The sequence below is a fragment of the Pimephales promelas genome, chromosome 8 (genome assembly GCF_988280905.1).
Source record: "Pimephales promelas chromosome 8, fPimPro1.hap1.1, whole genome shotgun sequence".
In the NCBI taxonomy this organism is placed as follows: Eukaryota; Metazoa; Chordata; class Actinopteri; order Cypriniformes; family Leuciscidae; genus Pimephales; species Pimephales promelas.
In genome coordinates, this window is record NC_142776.1 from 6,824,259 (window position 1) to 6,842,279 (window position 18,021).

General features: G+C 36.3%; 2 protein-coding genes across 2 annotated transcripts; both read left to right on the top strand.

The window, feature by feature from the left end:
- Positions 1 to 464: 464 nt before the first annotated feature.
- sft2d2b (SFT2 domain containing 2b) lies at positions 465 to 4,157 on the top strand. The gene is made up of 8 exons (XM_039689688.2): positions 465 to 694; positions 945 to 1,034; positions 1,120 to 1,205; positions 1,513 to 1,594; positions 1,711 to 1,746; positions 1,893 to 1,951; positions 2,345 to 2,374; positions 2,813 to 4,157. Exons 1-8 carry the CDS (start codon positions 632 to 634, stop codon positions 2,850 to 2,852), a joined length of 486 nt encoding a protein of 161 aa, XP_039545622.2. The 5' UTR covers positions 465 to 631; the 3' UTR covers positions 2,853 to 4,157.
- Positions 4,158 to 5,579: 1,422 nt separating this feature from the next.
- tbx19 (T-box transcription factor 19) lies at positions 5,580 to 16,206 on the top strand. The gene is made up of 8 exons (XM_039689555.2): positions 5,580 to 5,952; positions 7,578 to 7,842; positions 10,916 to 11,050; positions 12,031 to 12,092; positions 13,250 to 13,311; positions 14,121 to 14,315; positions 15,359 to 15,494; positions 15,608 to 16,206. Exons 1-8 carry the CDS (start codon positions 5,726 to 5,728, stop codon positions 15,843 to 15,845), a joined length of 1,320 nt encoding a protein of 439 aa, XP_039545489.2. The 5' UTR covers positions 5,580 to 5,725; the 3' UTR covers positions 15,846 to 16,206.
- Positions 16,207 to 18,021: the final 1,815 nt, after the last annotated feature.

The following is an 18,021-nucleotide window of genomic DNA, read 5'->3' on the forward strand; positions in this document are numbered from 1 at the left end:
TTGGTTCTGTATTCATCATACATTTTGTCCCAAAGCAAGCTGGGTTAGGACCTTGACTCGAACGCTGTCTGTGATCAGGGTTTAAAAACAACTATTTAGTGTGCATTATTACACTAGGCTATAACAATTCACATCTGAGGTGTCTTGGAGCCTTACATAAAACATGACATTTAGAAAATAGTGTACAGGTTATTTAGCACAATTTTTGTTAAGTTACTGTAACCATGTATGTTTCATCAGTATTTCATATGTTCACTGAAGTCTAAATTCTCAACACTTTTTAAACCTCTCTTATTAACTTGTCTACATGTATTTTCTACATCCTAACATCCACTTTATCACATGTAATGCACAATTAGAGCATATTTATGGCTAAACAAGTGCAAACAAAACAGTTTCAGTAGGCTAACAGTCAGTCAGTGTGTGTCTATTCAGTGCGTCAAACGTCATGACGTCGCGCAATTGTTACCGTGGCTACACACGGAAGTTATCTTGTGCACCTGTTACACTACCAAACAGGAAAAGGAACGAATTACTACATATTTTCTTGAACAAAGTTGCTTCGAGGCACTTTTTTTTAACTTAACACATCTTTTTTGAATCGTTTTTAAACCAGTCAATCTCAACCTTAATGGACAAATTAAAGAAAGTTTTGAGTGGCCAAGATGGCAATGACGACCTCAACGTACTGCAGGTAACGTTATAACGTTAGTTGCGTTTGACAATCTAAGTTAGAACGGGGGTTTATTCGCTATTAAGTTTATGTTTTACTCAAAATACAGTGTTGTGGTTTCGTTTTGATTAGCAGCTAAGAATCTTTTGCTACGTATTTTTATTGACTGCGTGTTTACCCAACTGTCCTTCGCAAACACTTAAAATCTGTCTATTTATAACTATCAAGTTATTAAATCATTTTCTGAATATAACAAACAACATTGTTTTAGGCAGCGAATGAAGCGTCAACACTGGGATGGGGCACGCGCGTCAAGGGATTCGTCGCGTGCTTTGTATCGGGCGTCTTGTGTTCAGTTTTGGTAAGACGAGAGCACAAATAGTATAATTTTGTTAGTTTATACAATATAGCCGAACGCATTCTCTTTCCTCACTTTTGTTATTCAGGGGACCTGCTTGCTCTGGGTTCCGAAAAGCGGACCGACACTCTTTGCAGTCTTTTACAGTTTAGGTAATATTGCTTCTCTTTTGAGGTGAGTCATGAATGCATCTTTATCTCCCCACCATTGATTTGATCTCAACCAAGGCGTGTCACTGTTTATATACTGTTTAACAAATGAATCGATTTAGTAACTCTAAAATGTGATAACCATCAAGTAGAAAGTACTAAAATAATTAATCTAATAAATATGTGTGATTGTAAACCTCTTAATATGTTGTTTTCTGGGTCTGGGAGACCATTAATAGCTCCAAAAAGTTCTTATGCTTCAGGATTTTCCATTGATAGCATCTATAAGAATCTGTTAGTGCTGAGGTTCTTTGGGTGTGGATTCTTTTCAGCACTATGTTCTTAATGGGTCCATTAAAGCAACTCAAGAGGATGTGTGACAAGTCGAGAGCTCTGGCAACTGGCATTATGATTGTAAGAATACACACACATATAATAGACTGTAATGCATACAGAGAGATTCAGTTTTTCTTATCTTGTCTTCTAATTTGTGGCCTTTTTCTGTAAACTGAACTCTTGTGTTTTTAAAGGCATGCCTGGTGCTAACCTTTTGTGCTGCCTTTTGGGTAAGTTGCTTTCTTATTTAACATGATTATGATTTTTTTAGAAGTTGGTGTCATAATATGTAATACAATGTTTGTTTTATATTTGTATGATCAGTGATCCTTTGCTTTCCTTATCTTTTTTTGTTGTTGTTTGTTTTTTGTTTTAGTGGAAGAATAAAGGCCTTGCTCTGCTGTTCTGTATCCTCCAGTTTTTGGCTTTTACATGGTAAGAATCCAAATAGCTATAGTTAAACACACACACACACACACACACTAAATAAATATTCAAGAGTTCTCACTTTTACTTCTCTCTCTCACTCTCACTCACGCACACACATGATCTGAGATAGAGCAAGAAAGAGGGCAGAAAATATTATTTTAGTGTTGCCAAAATCAATGCAGGATAGCTAACTTCTAGTGATTTATTTCAATACTCAATAACTGATTAATAATGAAAAGGTAAATATTTGTTTTTAAAAGGTGTGTAAAGCCTAAGGCTGTCAAAGAGACAGTGCATTTACAACCTTTACTTTCTCTCTCACACACACACATAGCTCACAGCTCACAAATATGACTTATTTGTCTGTATTTAAATTACATTTACCCTTTTATTTTGCAGGTATAGCATATCCTACATTCCATTTGCAAGGTGGGTTACTATATATTTTCTGTACCATACATTAAAAAATATTGACACAAATGGAAATTGACAGTCATTTATGAAGATGCAAATAAACTAGTTCATAGATCTAGCAACCAATAAAAAGTAATTTAAAAAGGTAAAGACTGCCAGTGGCCCAATTTATCTGAACTTATTCTAGTAGTTCTATCTATTTAGTAGCCTAGTCTTTAGTATTATTCTAGTGGTATTATGCATGATAAGGTATATATAAATGTAAAATTGTGAAAATCTACCATTTCCATTTTAAAATATCAGTTTTGCAATTCATCAAACTGCCTATTAGACTAAAATAAGGTTTTCGGATCAAAGCTGTCATTCTGTCGAAGCCAAATAAAAAGGCACTTTTAGTAATCTCTGTTTTTGGCTTTGGCATTTATTTACCTTTTGCTGTTTGTTTTTATGCAGGGATGCAATTATTAAGTTGTTCTCCGCGTGCTTCAAGTGAGATGCCTCTACATTTGGCTGTGTGCTGCTCTGGCTTCAGCACTGGTTCTGCGTTCAATGCCACTCGTGTACCCACTCTGCAACCTGGCACAGACACCACACCACACTACAGGCGCTCCGCTTGCTCTCCGTAACGGATGGACACTCAATCTGTGTGAACAAGCACACACAGACAAGTACTCGATCTCTCTCTCTCTCACACACACACACACTCACTCACACAAACACCTGTGTTTTACATTCAAGTGGGAAACTATGAAGGATGAAATATGTAATTGGGTAAATGGTTTGGTTTCGGACTCTGCCCTGTAACTGTAGTGACATGCTTGGTGAACAAGATGGAATTGCATATTTTACATTGCGTAATTGCTTAATAATTCCTTCCTATGTGCCTTTATCCAATGGTTACTTGAGAACTAGATTGGGTAGAACTAGATTGGGTCTGTAACCAGTGTTGCTGTTTTTGTTTAGTATTTAGGTTTCTTTCCTTTTTCTTTTAAAGAGAAATTTGTTTTTGCTACCAAGGGTTTTCTAAAATTACATTTCAATTTTTCCTTCAGATATTACAGTACCTGTTATAGATAAGTAATAGGATGACAGAAATGTCGTATTACTTGTGTAATGGTATATTGGTATATTATCTATTAGATAAGTAACGTAGTAAGCACTCATTTGGGTGCCAATGTAGCTTTAAGGTTTATTCATCATCAACCAATCATACTGCTTTCAGTAAGCTTTGCATTTACACTGTAAAAAATATTGTTGGTTTAATTAAAAAAAAATAAAGTAACCTGGTTGCTTTTAAAATTTTAAGTTCATTGAAATGGAAAAATTGAGTTAATACAATGAAGGAGATTGACACTCAAAATATTATGTTATCTGAACTACATAAATTATTTAAGATGATTTGACATTGTGATTACAAATCATGAAAATATTTTTTTACAGTGTGTCTTTTTCCTATGAATGTGTCCTCGTTTTTTCAAATCATGTCAAGCTCATTCCTTTAAATGTTTTGGTTTCCAGAATGACAACTTTAGTTGTTCCTCCTTGTCTTTTTAAATAGTTTTAAATTTGATTTACTGAAGACGTTACTTTTTTATAGGTATAGAAGTATTATCCTTATACATTATAAAAATAATGCATTCCAGAATTATTTCATCATGACTGAAAATGTGGATTTCCCTCCTCATGTTTGTTTCATAATGAGTACAATACTGCTATGAAATATTGGTGTTTTTTATGCGAGATGTTTAATAATTGTTATATATTAACAATCGTTGCTATTAAAAGTTGTTCAGATTTATTTAGTCTACATGAATCAATTTCCCCTTCTCTAATTCTAGTTTTATTTACATCTTGTTCTCAATGCCTGCATCTCTTTTATTCAAAGTACGTGCTGTCATTTAAGAAGCCCTCTTCCACATAATCTATGAGTCTCAATAAGACTTTTCAGTTAAAGTTCACTGAAGTGCGCAAGTCATCTCTATAGTGAAAGGTCAGAGGGTTGATTTTCTGATGTTTGATATTCTCCGCTAATGAGACTCTATTTTTCGGATTTAAACGCTTTGAATTCTCTAATCTCCATGCGCGCGGCTGTGATTAGAGCGCCGGTCGCTGGATCGAGTTTCCGTTCATTCCCGTTCGCTGTTGAGAACATCCAGTATTGTATTTATGCTCCACATGGCTTGTACAATACTAAGCTCTTTGACAGCATGCCCTTATCTGCGCCGTCACATATGAGTCCATCCTGCGATCACAGTTCATGTTCTGATGTTTCATGCGCGTTCGACTGCAGTTCGCAAAAATGAGGTTTTAAATTATCACGTTTATGTAGCCTATGTCGTTCGTTAACTTACTTTTTAAAGGAAATATGCTGGTTTATAGCTGTCAAAGTGGAAAAAAAATAATTTTACATTTCAGAGACCGAATCTGCTCAATAGGCTAAGTTTAAAATCCATGTGATTACATGAAATAATACTTTTTTTTTACAGAAATTATAAATGAAGCCTAGGTTATGGATATATCTTATTTCATTTTACCTAAGCACAACTTTTAATATAAGCTAATAAAAAAGTAATCCTGTCTGTTTTAATCCTGAAAGATTTAAGCCCCACAAAACATCCAAATGATTAATAATAATATAGGTGTAGCCGAATATATTCAAGTCATTTTTGAAAAATATTATGTAGCCTAAATAACTAGGCAAGATCACGTCATGTATAGTCGTACAATTCAAAGTAAAGGGTATTTAGTAGAACTGATGAATACATAAATTGTGAATTTAGGATTACGAAGAGAAGCCTCTAGCGCTTTACGAGCTGTCCGTGGTTCTGAAAAGAAACATCGAGTTGTTTTTTTGGTCGTAAAAACTCATTTATATATTCGCAATACGCCGAACAGAGCGTTTTAGATATTACGGTTTTCTTCGTTTTACGTAAATTAGGCTATTTAAATTTAGCCTACGTTTATTTTTCTCTAATGTTCTTCTTCCTGTCAGAAGTTTCGTTTGAACTTTCTGCGTAATATCTAAACAGCTTAAGTTGCCTAAATAGAAATGTGAAGACTGGAAATAAATTTGAATATAGAATATTAGAATTTGTATTGAAATGGAAAAAAAATGCTTGTGAATGAATCAGTTAATTAGGGCAAGCCCACGTGACTGCAGGTTAGTCCTCCGGTCATAAGAACAGGTGGTCGCAGTGAGCTGAAGTACAGATCAAACAGCTACTGACACACACACTGCCTAAGACTTTTTTCTTTTATGATTGATGCAGTCCACAAGTTGTTAGGCACAGAAATCTTGTCATAAATGAAAGTGAGCTAAAGTTAAAGTCCAGTTGTTTTCCACTTGGCGCGCGCGCGTGTGAGATCATGAAGGTGGAGGAAGATGTGCGGAGCGGTGGTGCGGTGACCGGTGCTCGGGCCAGCAGTGACTGCTGTATCACCAGACTGCTGAGCGTCGTGGAGAGCGAGTTACAGGCCGGCCGAGAGAAGGGGGACCCCACTGAGAAACAGCTCAAAGTCACCCTGGAAGATGCTGAACTCTGGAGGAAATTCAAAGAAGTCACCAATGAGATGATAGTGACGAAGAACGGCAGGTGAGCCGCGATGAACCTCCGACAACGCCGTAAAAGTGTTTTAATACAGCAGTGGTGTTTGTTTAAATTTTTTAACACATTTGTTGTGCACAGAATATGTTAGAAAATTGTTTTGTGAAGTTTACTTGTACTTATGAAGAGAATTATAAGTTAATACGTTCTAATTGCTTATACTTATTTAATTAGCCTAATTTCCAATCCTCTTTTTGAAGTCACATAAATGTAATGATGCATTATAATGTCTGTGCGGTATTTAACAAAATATTATAATTATATATGTGTGCTATGTCTTTAAAACGTTTTAAAGAAAAAAATTACATTTATTTGGTTTTACGTGATAAAATTGTTTAGAAGAAAAAAATGGACACTTTCTGGTTGTCACTCTGTGAGGATACCCATGAGAATCTCATATATGTATAAGTTGCTTGAATTATTTTAATGAGTTAAAATAAATGTAAAAACATTGAAATTTACTGATTGATATTTAGGATATTTTAATTGTGACCTAAGTGTCCAAATTTCTGGGCACCACTTATAAAATTTACTGCAATATTGTTTCTTGAATGGTATAACAGAGAGAATAGAGAAAAATTAAGATAAAGAATTTAACAGTCAGTGTCATAGTTTGAACTTAGAACTTTAAAAGCAAATTTGTGGCTCGTAATCCTTTTTGATAATGTCAATATTAGGTGTAGTTTTGGTGTTACTTTTCATAAGGATTTTCATAACAATTTGGATTACTAAAGTCTCTCTAGATATCTGCTTTCAGTTATCCATCTGTCTTTCTATCAAAATGTCTTGTCTCAATGTCTCTAAGCAGGTTTGTAATTTTTATGTCACTATATTGGCACATGGTGGTGTTTTTGATGTTTTTCGGGGTTTTTTTTGGATCAGGAAGATTAATTTAATTGAAAAAGGCTTGTGGCATTGTCAAGCTGAAGGGTGACTTGACCAACTCATTCAGTAGTTACAGGTCAGCTCTGCAGGTGGGTGTCCTTCCATTTGCAGCCCCTCTTAAACTTCTCATCCATAAAAAATAATCATGGGGGGAAAAAAGTGGAAATGACTAGCGTCCAACCTCTCATGAAGTTTGTGCTTGTAACTGCTCGTAGAGTTTTGGCAGGCAGTGTGAATCATTGTTGGGGAATAAATTTTTTAATCACGTATGTGAGAGTGTGACAGCTTTTGGAAAATTAAGATTTCCGTCTTAAAGGGATGGTTCCCTTAAAAATGTAATTCCAAATCTGTATGGCTTTTTTTTTCTTGTTTTTGTCCATGTAGTGAAAGCCAGTTTGATCCAGCATTGGAACCCTTTAACTTTCATTGTATGTACAAACATGAAAACATCTTTTATACACCACACTCTTGAAAACAAAGATTCCAAATGAAGGTTTTCACAGCAACGGCATAGAATAACGATTTTGGCAAACCTTTCCTTTGACAGTTCCTAAAAGAACTTATTTTTCCACTATGAAGAACCAGGCGCTGGTTTTAACATAGATATTGTTTAACATAGAAGTTAAAGATTCTTCATGCAACCATCAATGCCAATAAATAACCTTTCTTTTATAAAGAGTACGCAGTAAGCATTTTTAAGCAATTCTTCTGTCATAATTCCTTTGTAGGAGGATGTTTCCAGTTCTGAAGGTCTGCGTGACGGGTCTGGACCCCAACGCCATGTATTCGTTCCTGTTGGACTTCAGCCCTGCAGACGGGCACCGCTGGAAGTACGTGAACGGCGAGTGGGTCCCTGCGGGCAAACCTGAGCCTCACAGTCACAGCTGTGTCTACATCCACCCCGACTCCCCCAACTTCGGTGCCCACTGGATGAAAGCTCCAGTGTCCTTCAACAAAGTCAAACTGACCAACAAACTCAACGGAGGAGGCCAGGTGCAGAAACACTGACACGTACACACACACATTTGCAATGCATGAAATAGCTTTACGGCTGAGATAAGTTCCACTTCTCACGCCATGAGTTCCCCTTCGTATGGGAACTCCTACTTCTCGTCGGAGGAGTTTCCAACGAATTGGGACGAGACGTCTCCGTTCCCTACTCAGGGAACCATACGCAACCGAGACGTTTTCCATTATTGATAAATCTGAGAAATTGACATTTGTTCCCTACATTAAAAACAAAGACTGCACATTATATACATGCAGTATACGTGGCCCGCTCTGTCATCTTGAGTTGCATCTCAGGTCTCTTGTGTGTCCAAACAGGCCTCTCTGTAGCTTTTAGGAGTCTTGGCCTGCCTTTAATCACCCTGTGCGCTGCCACGGGAAATTTCAAGTGCGCATTTATACAATTAGTGCTCTCCTCGGCATCCACTTCACCTATGGAGCCCCTTTGTTCAGCGGGGACTGCATGTAAACAGGAATAAACAGCTCTTAATTGGCACTTTTCTCGTTTAATGCACTTCCTGCCGTTCAGACAGAGAGTGGTCTACTTCAGCTAGCCATCCTGGCTTTCAGCGAGGCCGCTGCGAGGTGCTCCAGCCCGCTCCGTTCGAGTATGACTCCGCCACCAAATGATTATTGGTATTTACATGACCCCTCCCCTGCGCCCTCCCCGCCACCCCATCCTCTTCTCCTGTATTCCTGCCTGGTCCCTATTTACCGGGGTTTTTAAACGCAGAGCTGGCAGCGGAGAGGACGATGAGAGAGAACCAGCTCTAAATGAAATAATTGCTGTGGTTAGTTGTACATTATGGTAATTACCTCTGTTTTTTTCTATGCAAAATTAATTTAGCCATCAGCCCTTAGATGTTCAAAAAGGCAACATATTAAAAAAAAGGCAAATGGGAGAGAAAGGCACACAAAGCCCTTTATGTCCCCCCCTGTAGCCATGCAGATGAGTACCTGCCCCTCATCAGTCATTGTAATCTGCCAATTAGAGAGAGAGAAAAAAAAATCTGCTTTTCTCTCTCGTTCCGCCTGTCTCTTTCTCAGAATTCGCCCGATAGATTTATTCATGCTTGACGTGGTCACTGCAGTCATTCCAAGAATTTTTTATATAGACAATGCAGTGCGTGTAAATATAAAAACCTACCAATATGAAGTGATACTGTCAGAATTTAAGAACTGGCTCCTTTTTGATTTGAATTACATTGTGCTGTGACATGAATTATTATATCTTGATATATTAGACATATCAAAACATTTAAACAGACATCAAACTCGTTTTAATTTTGCACTAACAAAATAGCCACTGTTTGTATTATATAATTTCAGGTAATTTTATACAAATAAGAAAATAAATGGAATGGAATTCCAATATGTAGCTGCTGTAAGCGGAAATATTTTCAGCAGCATTACTCCTCCAGTCTTCAGTGTCACATGATCCTTCAGAAATCATTCTAATATGCTGATTTGCTGCTCAATTATAATTGGTGCTTAATTATTAATAATGGTTCTTATTAACATCAGTGTTGAAATGTCGTTTATGCTGCTTAATATTTTGGTGGAATCATGCTTTTTTTCAGGAGTTTTTGATGAATGGAAAGTTCAAAAGAACAGAATTTATTAGAAATATAAATCTTTTTTACACTGTAAAAAATATTTTTGGTTTAACTTAAAAAAGTAAGTAACCTGGTTGCCTTCAAATTTTAAGTTGATTGAAATGGAAAAAGTGAGTTAATACAATGGAGATTGATTTAATCATCAGAAACTCAAAATAATAAGTTATCTGGACTAAATAAATGATTTAAGTTGATTTGACAAAAGAAAATATGTTGTGATAACAAATCTTGAAAACATTTTTTTTACAGTGTAACATTATACGTCTTTAATGTCACTTCTAATCGTGCACCCTTGCTGAATAAAATAAATGTATTTTTTATTTATTTTGATCTTATCCCAAACTTTTGAATGGCTTTGTATGTTTTCCACACAAAAAAAAAATATTAAAGAGCAAAAACTGTTTTCAACATTGATAACAGTAAGAAATGATAATAAGAAACAGGCATATTAGAATGATTTCTGAAGGATCATGTGACACTGAAGAATGGAGTTACTTAAAATTCAGCAATCACAGGAATACATTTTTTTTATATAAATATTGCTCAAACATTTTTTTTTTAAATTGCAATTAATATTCCACAAATTTATATTTTTTGCTGGGTTTCACATTATTTCGATGGTCCACCCTCAGTTGAGTATTAGTAGGCTGTAGTCGACTAGTAGACTGTTAGGTTAGGGTTAGGTGTTCAGGTTACACTCTCAGAAAAAAAGGTATAATATGGTGCTAAAAAGGTGCTAATATGTACATTTTAGGTGCTAATATGTCCATTTCAGAAGCTAATATGTCCATTTTAGGTCCTAATATGTACATTGTAGGTGCTAATATGTACATTTAGGTACTAATATGTACATTTTAGGTGCTAATATGTACCACTAAGGTACCAATATGCAGCCTTTGGGTACAAAAGTGTACCTTTTGAAAAGATACAGCCCCAGTGACAGCTTTTGTACCTTTTTTTCTCTAGTTGACATAATTGCAAAGTTACTTATAGTCAGTAGAATGTCTGTTGGGGAGCTTCAAAATCAAGTGTTAGCAGATATTACACAGTCAGTCTTCTAATACACTAATAACTGCTACTTAACATGTAGTTGCAAAGCTACTTAATAGTGAGTAGAATGTCTAAAGCAGACCATCAAAAATGTTATGCAGAAATTGTATGGATTTCTTTGGACTTCAGTCTGTTTTAATTCTTCTTAACATTCAAAATCTACAGGTATTTGCAATTCTATATCCTTTGTTTGATACCTCATTTAGAATTTTGTTAAAATTCTGTTAAAATTTTGTTAAAATTCTGTCTAAAAATATATACCGAGGCAGACAGTATAGACCTACAAGTTGATATGTACGCCACCTTACACACATGTTGTAAACTAATGTCCTGTCAAGAGCCGATTTCTTTCTTACTTTTCTTTTGTCTTCTGTTCTGATCACTTGATCCAGATCATGCTGACTTCTCTCCATAAGTACGAACCTCAAATTCACATTGTTCGTGTAGGAGGAAGCCACAGGATGGTGACCAACATCTCTTTCACAGACACTCAGTTCATCGCTGTAACAGCCTACCAGAATGAGGAGGTTAGAGCATCTACACTAAACATTTAGGATATAACATGATTAAACAGAGTTCACACAAAAATGATTGCTTCATTCTCATGTTGTTCCAAAAGACAGACAAATGTATTTGTTCTGCATTGAAAAGTACAGTACAGTTCGGCAGGATGTTTATGCTGCTCTTTAGTAAATTATGACAAGCTCTCCAAAGGTACAAAGCACATAGTCACTCCAACGGGAGTAATTGAAAATTTTGGCCAATACCGATAACCGATAATTCTTTGTATTTGAAAGCCGATAACCGATATATCGGCCGATAAACTAAACTTACATCCAAATTTTTATCTAATTTTGAGAGTCTGATTCCAAAAACAAAAGTCTCACAATTAAATCCATGTCTCAAGCACACAATTATAATGATGTTCTCATTATAGTGTTATGTAGCCGATATAACAGATTTGCGCTGAACATGTTGTACCGAACCGTATTTTCATTTTTTGAAGAGATATAATAAACAGTGAAGAAATAAACATAAACAGTGCTCAACAAGTGTCTCAGCAGAAGGGAACAATACATTATTTATCGGCTTTAATATATCGGCCACATTTTCTTACCAGGCCAATAACGATAACATTAAAAATGAACATATATCGGCCGATACCGAAATGCTGGCCGATAATATCGTGCATCCCTAAATAAAAGTATCGTTTTTCAGAAGCTTACTCTTTGAAACCCGTTTCAAAACGCTGTTGTCAATGTGTAAATGAATGGCCAAAACGCAGAGAAGTTTTAATTTTTTTAGTTAAAAACAGTGTTTTTTTTAGTGGAAAATCTTGCTGGGTGAACCGTACCTTTAAAAAGAAGCTACTTGTTTGTGTTTTGATGAATGCTGTATATATAATAGTTTGTAAAATTGTTGGAAATATAATATTAGGAGATATACTTGACTTCTGGTGTACAAATATTTTATCCTCACTATCTTTCTGGTTTCCTTCCCTTCGCAGATAACTGCACTGAAGATAAAACACAATCCCTTTGCCAAAGCTTTCCTTGACGCAAAGGAAAGGTACAACATATTTAGATTACATCGAACAAACATTGCCGGTATCAGAAGATAAGTTTTCTCACCAATTTAACAATGCGTATTTCAACTCATAATAGTATCATAGCAGGCATTAGCGCTAGTCAAGCTAGCATGACTGTGCGAAATCAGCCGTGATTAGCGACCAATTATTAAACGTTTATGCTTTGAATCGAGTGAGTGTGTGAGTAAAGGAGCTTGTTGGAGAGGCAGTGTGAAGTGAGAGTGAGAGATTTTAAGCGGCTACAGTGAAGAATGTGTGAGATATTACACAATGTTGGTGGAATGAACGCTGAATAACTGTACTCCAGTAAATGTTGTCATAACTTCACTGGAGCAGAGGTACTTAAATTAGACTCACTCTGTACTGTGTACATTTGAACAATTACAGGGTGAATATCATTAAAAGGTTAAAATAAAGTTATTTTGGTTAAAGATGGATTTGATTAAAAAATAACCATATAAAATTCATCGTTTGGTTTGAGTACATAGTGCACACAACAAGTATAGTGTATAAGTGCATAGTGTGTAGTGCTTCATTTGGGACACAACTAATGATTTTTGGCTATTATAAAAGACGATACAACAAATACTACTTTGAAGTATAAAACTTTACCATTTAAATAATATATTGTATTTATTTATATATAATGCATTACAGTAGTGTTCATGATAAAAAAAGAAATCCACCACAGGAGGTTATGTTTACTGGTAAACTTAACAAGTGTATTATTATTATTTTTATTTTTTTGCCTGAAAATAATATAAATAGTGAATAAGAAAAAATCATTATTGTGTAAATGAGGTAATTTTGCATACACCATTCAGTTCCAAAGTTTTTTTTACACTTTAAAACTTTGAACAAACGTGAATTAAATTGATCTAGTGACAGTAACAAACAATATTTATAATGTTTCACCAAAAATTACACAAAAACATTAAGCAGCACAACCTTTTCCAACTAATAATACTATTAAGAAATCTATCTTAAACATAGATTTATTTCTGTAGGATCATGTGACACTGAAGACTGGAGTAATGATGCTGAAAATTCGGCTTTGCTGATTTGCGTATATGAACTGTTTTGATGTTAGTTCTTCATTTGAGGTTTGTCTCATTCACAAAGCTTTTTCTCTCCATAGGAGCCATCCTAAGAATCATCTAGAACCTCCAGCTGAAAACCAGCATGTGGGCATACCACACTGTTAGTGATTCATTTTCCACTTTCTTAAAGTTGGCCAAACTAATATTTTTGTCTGATTTATGAACAATGAACATGTTTAAAGGAACACTCCGACTTTTTTGGACTTTAGCTCATTCAGCACATCCCCCAGAGTTAGATAAGTGCATACATACCTTTTTCATCTCCGTACGTGCTGTAACTCTATCTGACGCACCCACCGCTAGCCTAGCTTAGCACAAAGACTGGATGTAAATGGCTACAGCTAGCATACTAATCCTAATAAGTGACAAAATAACGCAAAACATTTTCCTATTTACATGTTGTGATTTGTATAGTCACAGAGTTTACAAATTACAAGGTCATATGAGACACAGCCATCTTTTAACCATATAAATAGCGAACTATATTCTCAGAAGGCTACTTGGATGGAGTGATAACCGCATCACCTGAGATGCACCGTAGCAGTGCTTCGCCTTCTGAGAATATAGTTCCCAATATTTATACGGTTAAAAGATATCTGTGTCTCATATTACCTTGTTATTTGTACACTCTGTGACTATACAAATCACAACATGTAAATGGGAATTTTTTTGCGTTATTTTGTCACTTATTGGGATTATGCTAGCTGTATCCATTTACATCCAGTCTTTGTGCTAAGCTAGGCTAGCGGTGGGTGCGTCAGACAGAGTTACAGCACGCACATGAAAAAGGCATGTATGGACTTATCCAACTCTGGGGGATACAGTCCAAAAAAGTCAGTGTTCCTATTTGTAGCATCATGTTAACAGTGTTATGTGAAACAATATTGGTGTCCATTTGTTGGGTTGCAGGCGGATGGTTCATATCAAACCCAGACACTCTGTGTTCTAGTGGTGGCAACTTTCCGTATCCAGGAGGTTTACCGCTTACTCCCCACCATGGGTACAAACACTACCCAAGTCTGCACGGGCACCGAGCAGCCCCGTACCCATCGCCCTACCTGCCCCGCCATCATCACCACCCCCACCACCGTGGCCATAACTCAGGTGACATATTTACATTTATTCATTTTGCTGACGCTTTTACCCAAACGACTTACAATTGCTATATACTATGTCAGAGGTCGCACGCCTCTGGAGCAACTAGGGGTTAAGTGTCTTGCTCAGGGACACATTGGTGTCTCACAGTGGATTCGAACCCGGTCTCTCAGACCAAAGGCATGTGTCTTATCCACTTCGCCATCACCATCCCTCACATGTCATCATTTGAATAATGTCTTAGCAATAGCTACAGACCACTGTGCTTTTTGCATGCTTTTTTTTGCAAAACTGAAAATCCCGTAATGATTTACTCGCCATCATGTCATTCCAAAATATGCATGACTTTCCTTCTTATATTTCCAGGTTTTCTACAGTATTTATTCAATTTTATGTATATTAGGGGAAGATGACCCCCTAATGAACAATGTGCATTTACTTATAAATTGTGGAAAATTTAGATAAGTTTAGAATGTGTGGGATGATGCATCAGGGAATGTGTTATTATAGGGAAGATATAGCACAAAATAAATATATATATATAGCAAAAAAAATGTAAGTTGTAGTGTAAGATATATTACCCCAAGGGTGTAATTTTTATTTTTTTTTACTTCAAAATAAAAACTATATTTTTATTCAAGTCTAAAAACAGTGACATGTCCCCAAATCCCTCATTTACAAACAGAAAATGTTGATATTCAACATAAAATAATGTCATTGATCACTATTTTCAAGAGGCACAGAAACTGTTTTGACTAACTAAATCTCACAAATGTTAATATTTAGATGAAATAGCTAAATTAATAATAACAACCATTCATCAGGTGTTGATTTTGTGCTGTCAAGACAAAGAGAAAAGGGGTCTATATTAAATTATACTATTATATTTATTAGATTAACTAGATTACATTGTATAATATAATATTATATTATTATTGTATATAGATATAAAACTACTATTATATTTGTATCCACAGACAAAAAAAAAAAAAAAACCCAACATGTCAGTATTTCTTTGCTAACTCCCTAATTACTTTTGTTTTCCTTTGAAGTGTCTCTATCTGAGAATCTGAGTCCAGGTGCTGTGCAGATGTTCTCTGGTCATGAGAGCTGGCCAGGCGTGTCTCCTCCTGGCCCTGCTGCGATGCTGTCTGTGCCTCCTGCTCCAAGCTCACCCGGAGCCAGCAGGTCAGAAAGAGAACCGACTTTAGACAGATGACCCAATATGTCAAACAATAAGGTAAAGCAGTTTTACATACAAATCTCAAGTAATGTTTGCTGTGAAAATCTGTGATTTTCAGTCAGTATCCATGCCTGTGGACTGTGAGCAGTTGCACTGTATCCTCCAGTCCTCCAGGGGGCATTGTGACCGCCACACACAGCCAGGAGGAGCCTACAGGTGGTGGCTCCACTTCTACATCACCCTGCTCCTTACTGCAGGGACACGGACCAACCAGCTCCGAGAGTGGTGTAGATCAAGCCAATCACAGTAGGGTAGGCGGGATGAGCTGGTCTTCTGTCACCACCCACTCATTTTGAGCGCTCTAATTCAATAGCAAAGAACCAGGTGTATGTACATGATATTTGATGAATAGAGTGTACAGCTGGTTTTGAAGTGTTAATAGAATGCAAAAGTGCACCACTTTTTCAGCGGTGTTGGTTCCGGAAGTAATTTTCCCATTCATTTATCCCATAAGGATTTTAAAAAAGTCATTGTTAAAGCGTTATAAGCACGAACCAAGCTAACCACCTAGATTTGAAGCAAATATTATTTGAAAATATGACAAAAATACAAAGGTTTGTACCTTGTAGACAGTCTTGTGACTGTGTACTTAACGGATTTATTTAAGGGAAAGAATTACAATACCATTAAAGGAGTACTGGTAGTTCACTTTTAAAAAAACTTTTGCTGATAATTTACTCACCCCCATGTCCTCCAAGATGTCCATGTCATTCTTTCTTCAGTTGAAAAGAAATTAAGGTTTTTGATGAAAACATTCCAGGATTTTCTCCATATAATGGACTTCAATGGGAACCAAACGGTTCAAGATCCAAATGAATTTCAGTGCAACTTCAAAGGGCTTTAAACGATTCCAGACGATGAATAAGGGTCGTATCTAGCGAAACGATCAGTCGTTTAAAAATAATTACAAAATTTGAAGTTTCATAAGCACAAATGCTCGCCTTGCTTTGTTCTGTGATGAGCGTTCGTGACTCTCCTGTTCAAACTCTTTTTTCTAGTCATGACTCGAAGGGTAAGATAAGACCCTTATTCATCGTCTGGAATCGTTTAAAGCCCTTTGAACAGTTTGCACTGAAACAGTCTTTTGGACCTTGAAATGTGGTTCCCATTGAAGTCCATTATATGGAGAAAATCCTGGAATGTTTTCATCAAAAAACTTAATTTCTTTTCGACTGAAGAAAGAAAGACATGGACATCTTGGATGTGAGTAAATTATCAGGAAAAGTTTTTTTTTAAAGTGAACTACTCCTTTAAAGGAACACTCCGACTTTTTGGGACTTTAGCCTATTCACCTTACCCCCCAGAGTTAGATAAGTCCATACATACCTTTTTCATCTCCGTGCGTGTTATAAGTCTGTTTGACGCTAGCCTAGCTAAGCACAAAGACTCGATGTGACTTGCAGCTTTCATACTGATCCAAATGAGTGGCAAAATAACGCAAACGTTTTCCTATTTACATGTTGTGATTTGTATAGTCACATAATGTACAAATAACAAAGTCAAATGAGACACAGACATCTTTTAACCCGTATAAAACCTGGGAACTATTCTCTGAAGGCGAAGCACTGCTACTTTGACGGCGTAATAACCGCATTACCGGAGACACGCCGTGGTGAGGAGCGGAGAGTTCGCTCGGTGTTTGGGTAATAGAGTCAGCAATTTATAAATAGTAAAAGCGTAGTTTAGAGTCATGGGTTTTCGCTCTATTGTAAATAGCTGCGACTGTAAACAGGGGAGGTAACTTAACCATGTTTCACAGAATTCCAACTAAAAACGCTGACTGGGTGAAGAAATGGCTAACTTACTCTGGATATTTATCCAAACACACCTAAGATTATCAAGGGACATTGTGTTTGCTCGGTACATTTCAATGAGGACGACTATTTTGAAAAAATGGAATTTGCCACACGGACCATAATGTGCTGAAGGATACGGCCATCCCATCGATAGCACAGACAGGACAAGTGGATCACCTGCGGCTGAGGTAAGTGTTCCATTATGTTTTTAGATGACCTACTGTAACAGTGCCTTTAGCCAGATCTAATGTAACGTTAGTGAGACTATTATATGATTAGGGTATGAATATGTTTTTATCTTGATGCGGTGCGGACGCGCTTGGGAAAAAAAAAACGAGCGCGTTCACCGCGTTGAACTTGCACCCTGCGCGCGGCGCGCCTAGTAGCCTAAATTTGAAATAACCGTGGAAATAACGAACTTGAGCGTGCAAAAGGGTACGATAGGCTGTGAGTTCATTGTGCAAAAACAATTTGTGCTATTACTTTCCCCTTATTCTATCCTATAGTAATGCAATACTGTATATTATATAGGCTACTGTTGAATACATTTGGTTCAGCTAATAAATTGCATTTAAAATATATTGATTCCTGTAATAATAATTATTTATTCATGTGATATTTATAAATCTGGGTGCGTTTTTGGTTGGAAATCAATGAAACATGGTACTGTATTACC